Below are 17,694 nucleotides of genomic sequence, written 5' to 3' on the forward strand. Positions count from 1 at the left end.
TTGTATTTAGATGATGAGTCATAGCCAGGAAAAGCACATACGGTGCGGGGTTTTATAGCAAAAATTTTGCTTAGATGGTACTGCAGTCAACAGTCTCCCGTACCTAAGACCCCTTGAGGTTTCTTCATCCAACTGTAATTTACATCTCTAGACGTCCATGGTTTCTCTTCAAAACCATCCTTTAAAGCTTGTCAATGTTTTCCTAGTTGGAAATGAAATGGTAATTCAGCCTGTCAAATTTTTCTCTGGTGTTGGGGAGAAAAAATATATTGTGAACTTGCAGATGCAATTGCCTTCAAAGAAGTAATGCAGAGTAATAATCTAATATTACTTTTATATTATTATTTATCAAACTGTATTTAACTCTGAGAGCTGCTATTAGGATGTGCATTGCTCCCAAATGGAAGCAGGCAGGAAGGCAGAGACTGTCATGCAGTTCCAGCACATTAACCGATCACACAGCATAACCTATGTCAGCGCGTAGACATAAACCAGAGACAGTGCAATCGCTCGCTAATGTCACCAGAGCAGCTAGGACATAAAAGGGATACAAATGGACAATTTAAAAACAAATAGCTAATTGAGAATGGTTACAAATACTTCCCACGTGGCCTTGAGCCAAGAAACGTGCGATGAGAGATAAAAAAGGATGGACTGAAGGGTATGTTGTAGAAATGACCTATCTGGCAGGTGACTGGCAAAGGGGATGGTGTGCAGTGACCGCCTGCCAGGCGGATCTCCCATGCTTGCCTGCCGTGGTAAATAAAGCTAAATAAAGCTCTGTCTCGGGAGTCATGCTCGGAGCAGTCGCTCGGTTGCTCTTTTGCAAATATTTGTTATTCAAGGCCCCAAACAACAGGAAAGCGGTAGCCTGGTGCACCTTACTGAGGGCTTTTTTCTCCTGAATCCCTGCCAGGAGTCAGTCTGGTAACACATGCCAAGGCGTGCGGTGGCGTGGCACGTGCCAGCGCGTGATGCAGGGGTCCTGACGCAGCCCAGGAGACACACTGAGTAACCGTTCCTCCTCCCCCTCCCCGCTCGTGCCTGCACCGGGGAGGTGCCAATTTGCTCTGTATGATGCTGGGAACATCTGCTATTACCAGACTTCACATGTTTGCCCCCGAGAGCCCTGGTTTTGGGGGACGTGATATGTTGTGCAGATTATTTTGCCACTAACCGAGCAGCCTTGGCATCTCCTTAGCTCGAGCAGCAGCGGTGGCCTGCAGATGTGCTGCTCCGTGGGGGGGATTTTATGTACCTGTGAACTTTTGGCATAGCCCAGGGACCTCTTTCTGCTCGGTGAGCTGGAAGTGCGCTGTGCTTAGCTGGCTGATTTTGGATCCCAGGGCTGCACAGCCACAATTAGCTGACTGCTGCGGTGTGTTTAAGTACAGATCACTGCATTCCAGACACTACCCATCTAGGTGACTCCATCTAATACCTATGATTACCTTTGATAACTCCCCAAATATGACGCCGAGGGGAGCAGTTTGTTTTTAAAGAAGTCCTAGCTGTCAGAACATGGGGTTCTCTCTCTGCCCTGTGCAAATATATTTAATAGAAAGCAAGCCTCCAAGGATAAAAGGTCTGTGCTCTCCTGATCATTTCCAAACTGAAGTTCTCCCCTGCTAAATCTCTGTGTTCTTTTTGCCAAATTGCTCAGAGGATACGGGCTGGCTGCTCTACCTGGGCTCAGCTCAGAGAGGAAACCTCAGCCGTGACCATGCCTGCTGGGGACAGAGCAGAGATTTCCCCCTCCGTATCTCAGCACAGCAGCAGTGCGGGGATCCCTCTGCAATGTGGTCAGCAGCTCCTCACATGATCTCCAGAGGAAGGCTTAGGGAGGACCTGTGTGATGAGATTAGGCAGCCCAGGTCACACGAGACAGTCAAGGAGAATTACAGTGCCCGTTTAAGCCTACTGGCCTTAATAAGAAATTCTACATCTTCTGTAGAGTTACTCATATTTGCTGCAGCCAAGACCGACCTTTGTTATCATGAGGGACATGGCCTTTTAGCACTTGGGTTATGTGAAGGAGGAGGCACGCCACATGCATCCTATGTGCTCCGTGCTCTGCTGATACAGCTCCACAGCTCCGGGGATATGATGAATTTATTGGCATGTACTCGGAATGATCCGGTATGCCAAGGGCTGGCAACTGGGCACTGCCATGAGCAGAAAAGGCTAAAGTAGTGCTTCTTCTGACTCAGTACAACAGTTCTTGTTTTGCTCCAAAAAGGGTAGATCTAAGAGTACTGCAAAGGGGGTCTAGTTTCCTCCCTGGAAATCTAGAATAACCAGGCACCTGCAATTACTTTATTTTTTTTGAAAATATAGACAAATTACCTACCCTCAAATTCCTTCCGTTGCAAATGGACCATGGTGTGGCCCTGAGGGAGACGCTGCCTCCTCCTCCCTGCGCGGTCATGGGGCTTGTCAGGTGGGGATACCTGCCTGCCTGAATTATTCAAAGGGACATTGAATTCTCATTCAGTTCTCTGATATCACAGTTATTATGCAGATGTCACTCAAATTACCTCGTGTTGAGGTGTTTACTGATATCAGAAATCCTTGAATGGGAGGGTCAAAAAACCTCCTGTGTATCTTACCTGCAGAATTCCCAATGCTCAGGGACTTTTCTGCTCAGAAGCCAATTTCTTTACTTTTTTCTTTACAGGGTATATTTAGCTGCATCAATTTTTGTTATTAGAGCTATGGCAACAGGAAATCTCTCTGGAGCTCTCACAAATGTCTCAGTGATGGTTGTAGAAGGATTCCTATCAATACAAACAGATTTTGTTCACTTAGTTCCTTCCCTCTTCCCCACCAAACTGGACTGAACTGAACGAAACCAAACCAGTGCTTTCATTTTCCAAGCTTACAATGTTGTGGAAAACATAACTGACAGCTGAGAAAGAATGAGGGCTCGACTAGGTTTCCAAAGCCTAAAAAGTGGCAGTTGGGGAACAGCAGATGTCTAAAACAGCAAAGAAATACATAAATTTTGGGCTCGATCCTGCAAAAGCAGATGCCCGAGGGACACCTTCCACCCAGGAGGAGGCAATTCATCCACAGCAAGTGACCCAGGCTGCACAGGGTGCTATTACGGTGCAATCCCTCAAAAATCAGCAGTCGTGGCATGTGTTAGGTGAAAAGTTTGCTGCCCCAGCTGACAGTCTGAAGCTTAAAGAACAAAAATTCCTAGGAAAGGGTCATTTAGGGGAAGTCATTTCTCTAAAATGCACCACCTGTTTGATATAGTGATGCTGCTGGTGACCTTACACGTGTTAAAATCACTGCCAGACACTGGCGGATGAGTTTCTCCCACCGGCAACGCTTGCTCTGTGTTCACACCTCTCTTCTGCAGTCCTGAGGCTATGGTCAGCACTCTCTTATTTCCATTTTCTCTTCCTCCCTTTCCCTCCTGCGTTTTATTAATCACTCACAGGGTACGAACAATTCCTTCTGTATGGCTCTACAGGACCACCTGGGAAAAAAACCCATCCGAAGGCTTGAAAAGGCACCTGAAATTACCACGGCTGGTGTGCAAGTACAGCGATACTGCTCCCTACCTCCCTATTTCTGCAGGCAGAGAGGGGCAAGCTCTGCCCAGAATTTAAGCTGACCAGACGCCAGTGAGCCCTGTTTAGCACAGCGCTCAGCCCAAGTTAATAAGTCCCACTGAAAGGCACGGTGTGAGCTGAAGGCCATGCTAATCAGGAGCACATGGCTTCCAGCCAGCCCAACGCGTGGGCAGATATCTCCTACAAGTGTCTAACGTTGGACCATTCTGTCCATGAGAGTGTTTTAACGCAGAAGAACATTAGCCTGGGGAAAATTCAATTAAAGAGGAGAGTTACAGAAGTACATGAGACAGTTAGATAACCAGCTCCAACCGAAAGTCCATGGAAACCTGCTGCCAAGCTGGCCTTTGTGGCTTCAAAATATCTGCTTGGGATCGGATTATCAAAAGAGCTGAACACCTATGCAGCCTTTGCAGAAAAGTTCAGCAAATGGACCAATTCTCCCAAAAGACTCAGCGTCCTGAGGGCAGCTCTGCTGCCTGAACTCATGAGCGCATTTTCCCAAGCAGATGCCAGCAGTAATGTCTCATTAGAATAACTGAAGAGTGTGTTTTCCTAATTGGCACTGTAGGTACATTGACCTCTGTTTTTGTTTCACCGGAGTCTGATTTTTTGTGATTACATTTAGTAGTGACTGCAAGGGGAACTGAAGGAGAGGAGGCAAGGGAGGGAAGGGGAAAAGAAAGGAAAAGAAAGGGAAACGTGTCTGGTTGTGGCAAGACAAGCTGTCCGGCAAATCTCACTACAAAGGAGAGAGATTTTGGAAGGATGAGTCTGAGCATTACTGACAACTGTTCTTTCATCAGTGATATTTAACTTCCTTCATTCCCAACTGAGTGCTGCCTTTGTCTGTGGACTTAAAACCTCTCCGTCCCTTTCCTTCCCTTCTGTGTAATTCCCTGCCCCCCTGGGAGATCCAGTAACTCATTTATTCCTCTGTCTCCTTCAGCCTATTCCCTCCAGCAACACCACTAAAATGGGCTGGTGGGCTACCAGTAATGAGCTCACTTTCAGGCTACTTGTCATCCGCCGGCCACTGTGGAATGTATTGCGCACACGCTCACCCTGACACACACACGCATATAAACAGCATCTGACAGCTGGATGCACCATCCAGATGTGTAAAAGTTATAGAGGGCAATGATTTGGCTGGGGGAGAGGAGGCACTCTGTGTGTTGTCTGGAGGGGGGTGCAGGAGTGGTGTGGGCCGATGGCTGGAAGCAGGACGCAGGGGTTGGAGCTGGGGCTGCAAACCTGTGGCTGGGGATTAGTGTGCTTTTAAACGTGCGATGTCTGTGTGCTGACCTCAGAGACGGTCATGGTGTGCTGCTGACGACCTGAGGACAAGGAAGACTTTGGCCATGTCTTTGGCATTGTCCCTCCACGCTGTTTTGGCTTGGCACGTTAAGCCTGGCACTCATCAGCCGGTCCTGTTGTTGGTGGAGCAGTAGCTGGGGCAGGGGTGAGAGGCAGGAGGGGGACACCCTTTGCATCCCTCCTACTTCTCCAGTACCACCACTGAAGAGAAGCTACAGGTACACACTCATAAAGATTCAAAACCCGTAAGAGACAATCAGCATAGATGCCATTTACCTTTTCTCATCATGTCTGTAAGATGTAGAGCTCCGGCCACTGGTCCAAATAAACATTTTAGAGGGTTGCCCAGTGTTGGCTTTGCTTGCTGCACTGGGACGATGGAAGGACCTGGGGGAAGAGGGATAATTTTTGTCACTGCCCATCCAACGCGGCAGACCACGTGCCAAATCCCCTGTGGCCGTGCCCAGCGTGCTCTGAAGATGGACCATTTGTTAACTCAAGGTGAGATGTAAAATAATGGGGATGACGGATCATCTTGTAGGAATGAAGGATAAATCTCATTAGCCCCACTGGCAAAATGTGATCCTGGCTAATCAGGCTTAGCTGTGCTCCACACTGCAAAGGATTTGCACGATGAACAAGAAATCATTGGTAGTTTAAAAAAAGGTAATAGCTGCATCCAATGTTGTTATGGCAGTATTTTGGGGGTAGAAAGTGGCTGTTGTTTAAGCACACACATGTCCATCACAGCTTATTGGTTGTACGGCAGCTCTCAGTGCGATGAGGCTCTCAAGGAGGGTGTCTGAATGAGGCACAAGTGTGAGACGTAAATGCAGCATTGTGTGGAAATGTAACTGATGTGACAAAGATGCCTTTTCCCACAGACAAATTACTGTCCCAAAGCCATTTGGCCAGACCAGTTAGATTCCTGCCCAGGGGCTTCTTTGTTTCACAGCAGGGTATGAGACCTGCTGTCTTCTCTCAGGCTCTCAGGGTCTTCTGAAGGGGGGAAAAGTCTGAGGGGTTTCATTTTAAGGACTGAATTTGAACCCTGTACTTCAATTAGATCTCATAGAATCAGAAATACAGAGTCGAAAGGATCTCAAGAAGCGTTGCTGCTCTCTTGCCCTGATTCAAGGCACATTCACTATATCTATATTATTCATAGCAGATTTTGGTTACCCTAGATCAGCTGAATGTGAACAACCATCTTTCCAGATGGTAACTTCATTGCCAGGCTGGAAGCATAGGCTGTATTGGACCTGCTGGTGGGGCTACAGCTCCCCTCGTAGCACGTCCTAATCTGCTCCTGGTTTTAGTGAGGCTCAGTTAAAATCTCGATCTCTGAGAATTGGGCCCTTCTTGGTGAGGGCTGTATTTCACATTATTTCACGGCACAGCACGTTCTGCTTTTACTACATTCAGAGGCTTAAGAAAAAAAAAAGAAATATTCCAGATACCAAATACTTTAATGCCAAAGTTTGTCATACACTGGGGGCCATTCTTTAGCTCACTGAAAAATAAACCTTGGTGCTGATACTGTCAGCAGAGAAGGCACATGAATTCCACAGTACTCCTCACCTGAAAAAGCCTATAATGTCACTATCTACATAATCATGCAAAGAGCTAATTTCAATATTTGCATAGTGGTGAACTTGAGAGAACACCTGTGGAGGTGGCTGCAGGGGAAGACTGACATGGATGGGAGCTAAAATCCAGACAGGCTGATGGGTCCCAAGGGACTGGGCTCTCCATCTGGCATCAGCCCAGAGCCCCACCACGGGGTCCATGGCGCAGACCCAGGCCAAACTCACAAACTGGGCAAACTGGCCAAACTGGTGATCCCATCACCTCCTCCCTGCTGGGATCCTACTGCTCCCTGTTGCTGCAATCCTCAGAGGCGCTGGCTCGGGACCGGGGCTTGCAGGCAGGGACCTTGCTTGAAATAACAGACAGTAAAATCTGACAAAGCTTTTGGGCTGCATTCGTGCACAGCAAATGGGACAAGAAGGTGGCCCAAAAGAAGGGAGGCAGAAGGAGGGGAATCTCCCCCAGCCCTTTCCCTGACTCTGTGGTCATCACTGCAGCTCTGAGAGCCAAAAAAGAGTCTTTTCTTTCCTTACAACTATTGTAGTTAAGTATTGGGGGTTAAGCAATAAGAAGAGGCACTTCCTCACTGAAATAATTATAGTCTGGAAGGTGAAATAGCATCTACCAACATCTAATCAATATAGCCACCGACTAAGAAGTGTTTTTATAGTGATCATGGCCAGAAATGTGGGTCGCAGGGCCGTGGGTCTAATCCTCACTCTGGTATGTAAAATTGCACCTACACTACCCCAGACAGCACAACAGCGACTGCCAAGCCTGCGCCAAGCGAGCTGGTGTTTCTGCATCGAGCAATGCAGGAGGGCTCAGAGCAACTATTCAAGGGCCTGGAGGCCACACTAGATATTGGACTGAGACCTGTCCCAGGCTGAGCCCCTTAATGCTGGAAAATAAAATTTTTTATATATATATATTTGCCACTGCACCCTTTAGGATGTCACGGGTGAGTTGCGTGGCAGGAAAGCCTGGCTGGCTCTGCTGCCACAGCCTGAGTAGTCCCAGAGCTGTCAGGAGACGGTGGTGAATGCTATTAGAGAGTCTGTTCTTAATTAAGCAAAACTTGGGCACACATTAGAGGCCATCAGCAGCTTCTGCAGCCTGTCTGAGTCAACAGGGACACCTGGGCAGGACTGCCTGGGCAGGGAGGCAGGTTCACAAGCTCCAGAGCAAATTGCAGGAGCACCACCAGTGTGAGAGCTGGGTGAGAGGGGTCTGTCCCACCGAGGGGATGCCAGGGAAGGAGAAGGGGTGTCTTTCTTCCCCCAGTCAGAGTGATTTCAGACTCCCTTACAGCGCCAGTGTCCTGGAGCAGTCCATATGTGATAGTATTAATGCTGCCTGCTTCAATAGTTGGGCAATCCAAGCTAACCATCACTCTTTAACACATAATTACATGCCTAATTTTGTGTAAAATTGTTACACTGATGACATCACAGCAGAGGTCAGATGTAAGCAACTAAAGTCCATGTTTCCTTTAGGTGGGGGTTAGCTGTAGGTAAGAGCCTTTTGCAGAACAGTAACACCACAAACTCTCCAAGACCCTCCTTTGAAGGCCTTTGGAGGACTTGTAACTTAGAACAGTTACAACCTATGTGACCATGCCCTGCTCCACCAGGTCAGTTAGCCAACTTCCATGCCTTTCTCCTCCCCTGAGCTAATCCCGAGGCAGGACTGTGAACCCTGTTCCTTCCCTGTCCCCTCTTTTCTGAGAAAGCAAGTAGCACTACTTTTTTTTTTTCCCCGTTGCCTGAGTCAGCTGCTGGCAACGTATTTTTATCATGCAACAAGTAATCAGCCTGTGAAACTCATTACTCAGGATGTCAGCCTGGCATTTAGAGTAAAAGTGGATTATGCTATTGCTTGAACAGACGGAGCGTCTAAAGTCATGACAATACCTGGTAAAAAAACAGTTTAGAAGAAGAGGTGCTTCAAGCTGCTTTTTGACTATCAGGAGTCTGTAGGGGATATCCCTGTAGGGCAGGTTACCACATTCCTGTAGGGCAGGTTACCAGCAAACTGCTGTACTTGATGTGACTTTTGCTGTGTACTCTTAGAGTCAGGACACTGGGTTGGACCCTGGGCTTTCTGCTTGGCTTTGCCTGAACGTTGCTGTCTCCTTCATTATTTACCCAGTGTGGCATCACCACAGTTGTCTCTCAGCACGGTTGCCACAGAGACAGGCAAGGAGGCCATGCTTTGGTTTTTACAAAACACGCCTCGTTCTTGGTGTTCGGATCTATTCTGAATAAATGCACAATGTTTAAGAGAGAAACGCAGAGTAAAAAGTGTACAATCTCCTATGAATAAATGTACACCCATGCCCGGGGCACTTCACTGCTCTGCACTGGCCGAGGAGCAGCTCTCAGGGCCCATGATCCTGACACAGTGGGTCTCCCCAGGGTTGACCCACTCCTCCCATCTCCCTCCATTCTCATCCTTCTCTTGAACATTATTTTCTGGTGAATTTTATGGACCTTACTAGAAAACCTGACAAGGTTTCCATTTTTTCAGTCATTGCAAGATGAAGACTTGAGATAGTTCTTATAAGATTAGAACTATACTGACCCATCCTGAGGAGCGTCTACAAGTCCACCCAACAGCAACCACCTGAGAGAGGACTGCAGTGTGAAGAAAACATGCTGGGGCAGCATTTGCTTCAAATTGCTCCAGAAAAGATGTAATTCTGAGGGTGAATCTCAAAATCCTTAGCTGGTACCTTGGTAACTATATGATGTGCTTTGTTGTCCTCACTTTCACCCTGGGCTGGCTGCTTTCCTTCCTCAGGCTGCAGTTTATGTCACGATTTATATGAAATGTTCCCCACCTCTAAGTCACCACATCTGTGAACAGTCAAAGAGGGATATTGTAAACCACGTTTTTAGATGGAAAGCGGGGTTTTATATGTGTGTTTATTTGTAATTGTCTCTGTCTATGTTTGTGTTAATCATGGGGTTTTTGAGACCTTGGAGAACCATTTATGGCACCAAACTAATGAGCTTTGCTCCCCTCATGGCATTTCATTTCCTGGGCAATGTGGTCACTGTAAAAAGAGAAGCACTTGCATTAATTTTGCCTCATAAAAGACACCCTGAGTCATCAAAAGCCAACAAAAGCTAAACATTCACCTACAAATATAATCGCTGACCTCTTCAGCTTTGTCTGAATACACCCACGTCCTGCACTGTCCATGCTGCCAAGCACTCTGGATGCTTCATCTCAACATTTCTCAGCCAGAGGATTCATTTGAACCCCGAGGCAATTTCCTGTGAAGCCTGAAATTTTCCTGCTAGTCCACCTTTTAACCTCTCTCCACGCCACAACACAGAGGTCAGTGCCAGTTCTTGAACAGACAGGGCAGCGGCTGTTGAGTGATGGGAGATATTTGGACTCTTGCATGGCTGGAAAGACTTTTTTGGGGTGGTCCCATCCACCATTGCCCACAGGAAAAGGAAGAAGCTGAAACCGGGCATCAAAGGCAGCCCGTAAGGGGATGGTGGTTCACTTTGAGATGAATTTACTGAATACGGACAGTTAGACTTTATGCCCCGATAGGTCTTACCCATGCCTATGTCTGATAATAGTATGTTTTCCTATGGCTTTGCTGAGCCAGGAAACAGGGAGAAGTATTGTGTGATGAGGGATGGGAGACAAATAAAATGGCCTGTTGAATTTCTGATGTAAAGTGTAGCCTGACTGCTGGGTAGTCTGGCATTCAGGTGCCTTAGCGCGTGGAAGAGTTTCCCAGGCAGAGTGGTGGAGGTAACTACTAAATTAAGATGCTCCTGTCTGATTCAGGAGATGATCCAGGGGACTTTTCTAGTTCTGGTATTAAAAGAATGTAAGGGCTGGACCCAGGACTAAAACCAGTGCCTGAATTTTCTGACTCCTAGGTATGGTCCATGGCAACATGAAGGGGTAGATGGAAGCGGAGTTACACCAGGGAGAGGGTGAGGAGAAACCCAACTGGGTGGTAAAAACTGAGCAGGTGTCTGCCTGGGGTATCTGAGGGAGAGCTGCTGTGGTTGTGGCCATGGCCATGGTGTGACATGAAAGCCCCAATAGACATGTACCAAGGGAGGTTTCACACACTAGCACTGAAGATGCAAACCAGAAACCCGGTGAATGCCTAGCTGGCAATTCCCCTGTTCTGACACAATTCAGAGGGCAGTGTTTCTTGTGTAGTCAAAATACCTGTTTTCTCTGCAGGTCTCCATCTGAACACAGTATCTGCTTGTCCTAATCCCACTTGTCTGAGGCCATAACAGAAGAACGGCGAGCATGGACCAAGAAGAACAACTCATAAAAGAAATGCATCTGCATTAGTAGAAGACAGTTACCACTTAGGGAACATTTAACGCTCTGGCAGCAGCAACACTAAATTGTGAAGCAGCGACAGCAATATCAAATGTATTCCTGCCTCGTGACCGGATTTTGCTGTACCGCAAGCTAATGGGCACAGTGCAGGACAGAGCGACATAAATAACTGTTCTCGTTGGAGCATCTCAGGAGCTCCGGCTGTACTAACTGACTAATCCAGCTGGCAGATGACCTTGAATTTGGGGTTCCTCATTATGGCAAGGAAAAAATGAACAATGGGCAGCTGGTGTTAATGTACTGACAAGAGTTTAAGAAGCCTGATGGCTAATGATGTTTCATTAATGAATTCACCCTCTATTTCTCACCCTTCTTCTAAATCTCCCCAGAGATCAGAGCTGAGCTCTCCATCTAGTTTTTGAGTTGGATGAGGGAGACACCCTGGACCCAGGGTGGACTTGCTGGGGTCTCATGGTACAGGCATGTCTAGGACACTCCAGGTCCAAAGAAGGAGGAGAATGGGGCTGCCAGTAACAACTGAAGCCATCACATGGGGATGCAGCTTAGCTGTGTGCAGAACACAGCGGCATTTGGGTTTGTTTTCAAAGGCAAAATTTAACTGCAAATCATACTTTATGGTTGTTAATTTCCTGTCCCCAGTATATACAGGAGTAAGAGAGATATTCAGAAAGGCTGAGGTATCTACACCTCTTTGCTACATGACAACATGCAATATGTTCACACTTCAAAATTAAATATTCCAAAGTAACCTCTAAATGGTCCAGGTTTTCATCTCATGATGTTTTTTTCCTCCAGTGCTGACTTTCTGTTTTGAAAAAACTTTCAAGCCTTGCCATTTAATGATGCCTGTCATCCCTGGGCTTCCCCTTTCCTAAGAGCTACCTAGTACGAGTCTAAGTAGCCCACACAGCATGGCTGTAGACTTTATAGTCTTTATTCTTCCTGATCTTTTTAATTTTAGCTTCCTTCTCCACTTTCTTTTCTTTTTTTTTTTTTTCAATGCCTCTTCTTATACATTACTATCCCCATGATGACTTGTTTCATTCACCATGGCTGCACTGTGTTAGTCTTAATTATTCTGATTTAGCTGATCGAAACAGCAACTTTTTGAAGAAATTCCTGTGTCCCCAGGTCAGCTACAAAGGAGGGAGCTACTGTCTGTCATCACAAGCAAGAGAGTCCCAACTTCTCTTCTTTGGCGACCTTCTGGCCACCTTGGAACAGTCTGACACTATGGCCTCAGCTTCCTCATCTGTACAAGGGATGTGCTAGTCCCATCACCGTACCTGGCAGAGGACATTTTCAGGCCACATCCAGGTAGCAGAGCATCTAGTGAAGAGCCAGCCCTTACTACCATCCTCATGTTTTGGTGCGGGTGAGTTTGCAATCCAAGCACGAGGCAATGCCTCTCTTGGCACGTTGCAATCACCAGGGATCAATGTTTGTGAGGAACAGCTGAGGATAATTGTCCCCTTTGCCTGTCAGGACTCTGCAAACATTTTTAGCTTTCTGTGCTGAATTTGAATTTATGTAGCAAGTGACACATTGGACAAGCACTATATTCATCACCTCAGCTGCTCTCTGGCTTCGGAGAAGGACACAATCTGCCTGTAAAATGGGCTGGTTTTGGGAGGGGATGCAGCAGTGGCAAGCACTGGGTCACCCCCCTGCAACATGCCCCTAGTCAATTGAGCCAAGAGAGTTTTATGGGGAGACCTGCTCTGCCAAAGACCAGGTAGCATTACACTGATGAGGAAGAATCCTGGGGGTGAGAATGAAGGCGATGAAAGTGCTGCACTACCTTACTTGAAGCTCTCCTTTAAATCTTAGCGCACTTCTTTGTAATTGCAGAGGGATATATCACCTTAGGTGCTGCATTGCACCAGAAGAGCTATATGGTCCTGGAGCAGGCTGGCTGGCTGGCTAAGAGCACATGGGTGGCAGTGAAGATGCCATGATAAACCCAGTGGGAAACGGAGAGAGGGTGAGAGAAAGGAGACGAAGTGGAGGGTCACTGCTGCATTGCTCCTCCACTCCCAGGTCTGGGAGATGTTTCCAGCTCCATCTCTATGCTGAAGTCAGTCTCTTTGATGGTCATCAAGAGGGAATAACCTTCTCCCCATCTGAGATTTTGTGGGTACCCACTTGACCAGATCTTAGAGGAGGCTCTTTTGGATACTAAAAAGACTATTTTTAAGAATAATTGGTTGCACGGTGAGAGCTGGACACTTCTGACTGTGCTGAAATGAAGTGGCTTCTGACTCGACTCATATGTCCCTGCACCATTGTCATCTCGGGGCCCTGGGATTTTACGCCCCAAACTGTGAAGCAACAAGGTGTTGGCACTGCCTTTTTACAGGCGATGAACAGAGGCACAGCGGCTGCTGAGACTTGGCCAAAGTCTCCCAGGAAGTCTGTGGTGGTCGTAGTAGGGAAAATAGCCTAAAAGATGGTGGACAACCCCCTTCCACCCAGCGAGGAGGGAGGAGAGCCAGGACACATGCAGCTTCCCATGTCGGAGAGTAAAGGCCGAGCCTTGCTTTGGGGAAGCGCCAAGTCCCATCCACAGGGACATCCCCTCCAGCTCCAGCTTTGTGCAGCCGTGCTGCAGCTTTACACCCCTCCAGAGAAGACCTGATCGGAGAAGTACACGGCTTTTAAATATCCCTGAAGAGAGTGTTTCATTTCAGGAAAGCAGTGCTAAAACCCTGATGGCGTGTTTGTGGTGGCAGCACAGGGAGGGGAAGAGTGATGCGCTGCTAGGGACAGGGCGGGCACCAGCAGCCCTTAGGGAAGCCACTGAGGAGAAGCAGATCACACGAGCAATGTGGCTGGGGAGAGAGGTGAGAGAAGGATAAACAGACGCAGAGCAGCACCCAGAGGAAAAGCACAAACAGCCAGGGTAGGTATGGCAGGAGTGGTTTTTCTCCCATCTAATGCCTTGAGCCGGTCAATCAACTTTTATCTCCGTTGAGTCAGGCCCCGTGCCATGGAGAGCACCAGCTGGAACAAAGCAAAGGCAGAGGCGAGCTAAAACTACTGCCCAGCGGGAAGTGAATGCTCTGGCACTATTTATTTTTGAGTCCACATTTGGATTAGCTGTAAAGAGCTGTGTGGATAAGCAAGCAGGCAATTACAGCTGGGACGTGCTGCTCATGAATGGAAACAGCTCCAATCTGCTCAGGACATATTGAAATTCTAATTCAGTTAGATTCCTTTGGTTACAGCGCTTATCACCGACACTAAAAGAGATGGGATTAAAAAACAATACAACTTTTATGTTGCCTTTGGTCTGCCTTCTCTGCTCCCCTTTCCCCCTGCCCTCCCCAATTTTAGCTGTTGTTTGACTTTATTTTCTGTGACAAAATACAGCAGTCTGCATTTAATCTGCTTGTTAATTTTTACGAGGATCTAGCAGACTGCAGCTGGCCGAACGCGTGCACTGCTAACGAGCGGGCAGCCAGCGTGAACACTAGACCACTGCTGGGGTTTCACACGTCACATCTTACTAAAGACCATTCCCCAGAGATGTCTGTTAATACTGCACAAGTGCAGCTGTGACACTGAGGCACAGAGCAAGGAGGTGATTTGCACAAGCTCTTCACGGGCTTCATCCCTGGTTCAGACCAGTGCTCAAGTCCACCAGCCCGCACTGCTCCCCCAGTAAGCAGGTTGGCTTCCTGCTTTGGGTATTAGTGTAAAGCTACTTTGCCATTGCAGGCAACTGCTTTTGCACGGGGTTTGTGCAGGTAAGTTAGTAAAAGATCTGATCCAAAACAGTGGCCAGGGAAGAGGACCAGGAGTGCTGGATCAGCCCTGCCAGTGTGACCTGGAAATTCAAGCCAGTTATTTAACTATGTGCTGGTTGAGTTTCCCTGGCTGTCAATGAACGACGTTGTATTAAATCTGCTGGCGTATGCAAGGAACAGTTAGTTGAGATCTAAATGTCTGAGATTGCCAGATTGGAGGAATGAGAGGAGCGTGAGCTCGGGTCTCCAGCTGCCTGGCACTCGTGCTTCCCTCACGACTGGTCTCTTGGACCTGCTGGAGGACCTCTGAATGCAGAGGGATGTCTACAGACAGGTTGTGAATAGTACTGACCACACCAGCTCAGAAACCTGGGTATGACAGACGCTGGGTAGAAATTACCTGTCTCCCTTGAAACTAAGAAGAGGGCTTGGTGTGGAAAGACAGATATAATACCTCCATACTACTGATACTGAGGCACGGGGCTGTGAAATAAGCACCTCTGTGGTAAAAGCAAACACCCAGCTCGGATCTCATGAGCACCCTTCCTCTTTGTCTTATTACAAAAGGGTAAATTTTGCAGCATAAACACTCTGTGGTGGCTCCTCATCCTTTCAGGACACAGACTTCACCATCTGTAGCCCTCTTTGTTGGATATGATCAACTGTTGTGTCAAATTCACAAACCAGAATTTTGTGCCCAAGTGCTATAGAGAAACACCGGAAATATTTTTTCCCTGCATACATTTCATGTAATTTTCACAGAATTGAATATTTTAAGTGTCCTTAGTTTTTTAAATGTAATTCTCTAGAGGCGCCGCTTATTGGCTTTTGAGTCTAAGTTGTGTGCAGTATGGCTACATCTCCGTGGACCACTGAACTTGTGCATGTGCTCTCTGGAGCTCCCTGCTTGCTTTGCCCACTGGTGAGGATCTCCAAGTCACATTTTAGGTAAAGAAACCTACTGCCTGATTGGAAAAAAAATGCAAAATCCTAATTCCTACAGGGAAGGTGCATGCCACAGAGAACAATCTCCAGAGTAAGAAGAAGGAAGCATCTAATTTGTAGTTAGGACACAGATCAAGTCCAGCCTGATGAGCAAGACTGGGAGAAAGTTAGAAATTAAGTGGGTTACATTAAGGCAGAGTATTAGAAAGACAGGGAGCACAACATAAAAGATAATAGTGATGTGCACACACAAGGGAGAGTAGGAGCAGCTGCATATTGCAGAAATGTAGTAACGAAATCTACAGAAGTATCGGTATGAAATGGATGGGAAATCTGGCAGAGTCAACGAGTCAAATGACTACTGAGATGAGGCTGATGAGCCGGGCTTAGTACAGTGCTGCACCAGTCTATTAGGTCAAAAATCAGTGTAAGCACTAAATCACCTGCTTTGTGGATGAGTTCAGTGCATGATACACTGGATGGTTCAGATGCAGCTTTAGCCTCCTTAGAAAACAAATAGCTTGAGAGCTCGTGGATCTCTTTATAGATGTGTTCTTACAATATACTTTTTAGCATAAAACCATTTTTTCTTGAGAGTCAGGAAGAAAGATAATGAGAAAGAACAAAAGCAAAATCTCTCTAAGAGAGGACAGCGTACATATGCCCTCTACACAGTTTTCAACCAACAAAGAGAACAAAATCTCTGCAGTCCTCTGAGGCCAGCGGAGCACTCCAAACAGTGAAGGGGCCACATCCATGAAACAAAACCCCGATGTATTATGGTCTCATAACTGGTCTAGAAATGAAAACAATGGTAGGAGCAGGCACAGACGCTTCCGTTCCTCATATGGCGATAATCTATATTAATTACAGCAAGCGTCCAGCTTCGAACAATGTCACTGCAGTGCTATTACTGTTGAAGAGTATTGAGTTTCCAAGGAGGTGAATGTCTTTTTCTCTCCCTAATCATGATTACTGGGCTTAGTACTGGGGCTAAGCTTTCATTTAACCAAGATAAATGGATATTTCCAAAACCAGCGAGTTAACACTGTGCATCACATTATTACTCTCTTCTCAGATTTCTTGCCTCGTGTGCTATTTTACTCAGCTGCTAAACACAAATAACAATAAGAATGGGAAGGAGGAGCTGTGCATGATCCCATATGGATTAGAGATTAAAAAAAATATATCTCGTTTTGACCCATTACTTTGTGCTATTCTGCGCTAGCATTTTCCTTCAATCAACATAACATAACAACATTATTTTGTCCTATAATTTTCCTTTCTTGAAACATGAGTGCCCACACCACATTTTTGCAGACACCATCAGCCTATCTGACTAATATTTTGTTGCTTTCTATTTGGAATCCCTATTTATCATTTAAGCTTATGTGCCAATACTGTAGGTTACCATTCAGAAGAGCAGATGGGGAATTAGAGGCAAAACTTCTGTCAGTGATAACAGGACTTCCACGCTTCATTTCCCCCAGGGCACAGTGAATGCTTTCCTTTTCAACGGCACTGGGCAAAACTGCCTTAAGGATCAGGTGGCAGCAAAACTGTGCGCTGGCAACACGCTGAAGTTGTCGGGATGCAGGAACAGGTTTTCGATTGCTGGGCCACTTGTGGGAAGTTATTTTGTGGTAGCTCCTGGAGGATACCCATCTCAGTACAGATGTTCGAGTGCAAAAGAGCCAGCAAGAATTGCCCTTCTAGCAAAGTCAGTGAGAGGTCTGGCACTGAACACCTTCTCCTACACAGGTGGGTTCACCTGACCGCATCGCAGCCCAGTGGTCCGGCTTTTGATGACCAGGGCAGGCTGCGGATCCAGGAGAGTTCCTAACTTCAGGTCCCTAAACTCTGCAAACTCTGCAAATCCCGTTATTTCAGCGGCCATCCCGCTCCCCTCTCCTCTGTCCCTTTGGGGACCGGCACTTGTAACATGAAGGACTTCACAAAGTGGGAAGCGGTTCACCTGCTGTAGGCACAAAACTCCTCACCATCAAGGAGTGACACTCGGGCCAATGATGTCCTGTCTCTCTCTTGGGGACGCTCCCCAGCTGGAGAGCCCCATGGCACCTCACTGGGATCGATCATCCCCGTACTCCGCCAGTGTTGCTCTGGGCAGCAGGGCTGCGCTGCCCATGCCGGCCAAC

At 47.1% G+C, this 17,694-nt stretch overlaps 1 protein-coding gene across 2 annotated transcripts in view; it reads right to left on the minus strand.

Moving 5' to 3' along the window:
• KCNMB2 (potassium large conductance calcium-activated channel, subfamily M, beta member 2) overlaps positions 1–17,694 on the minus strand; it is a 151,992-nt gene that overhangs the window by 11,945 nt on the left and 122,353 nt on the right. Inside the window, exon 2 of one of the 2 annotated variants that reach the window (XM_009574220.1) lies at positions 5,178–5,288. In XM_009574220.1, the coding sequence (XP_009572515.1) occupies positions 5,178–5,288 (111 nt within the window). Of the gene's footprint in view, positions 1–5,177; positions 5,289–17,694 lie in introns of those variants that run through there. The other variant, XM_009574221.1, reaches the window with a different exon arrangement.

This window comes from Fulmarus glacialis, unplaced genomic scaffold (assembly GCF_000690835.1).
Source record: "Fulmarus glacialis isolate BGI_N327 unplaced genomic scaffold, ASM69083v1 scaffold6803, whole genome shotgun sequence".
Taxonomy (NCBI): domain Eukaryota; kingdom Metazoa; phylum Chordata; class Aves; order Procellariiformes; family Procellariidae; genus Fulmarus; species Fulmarus glacialis.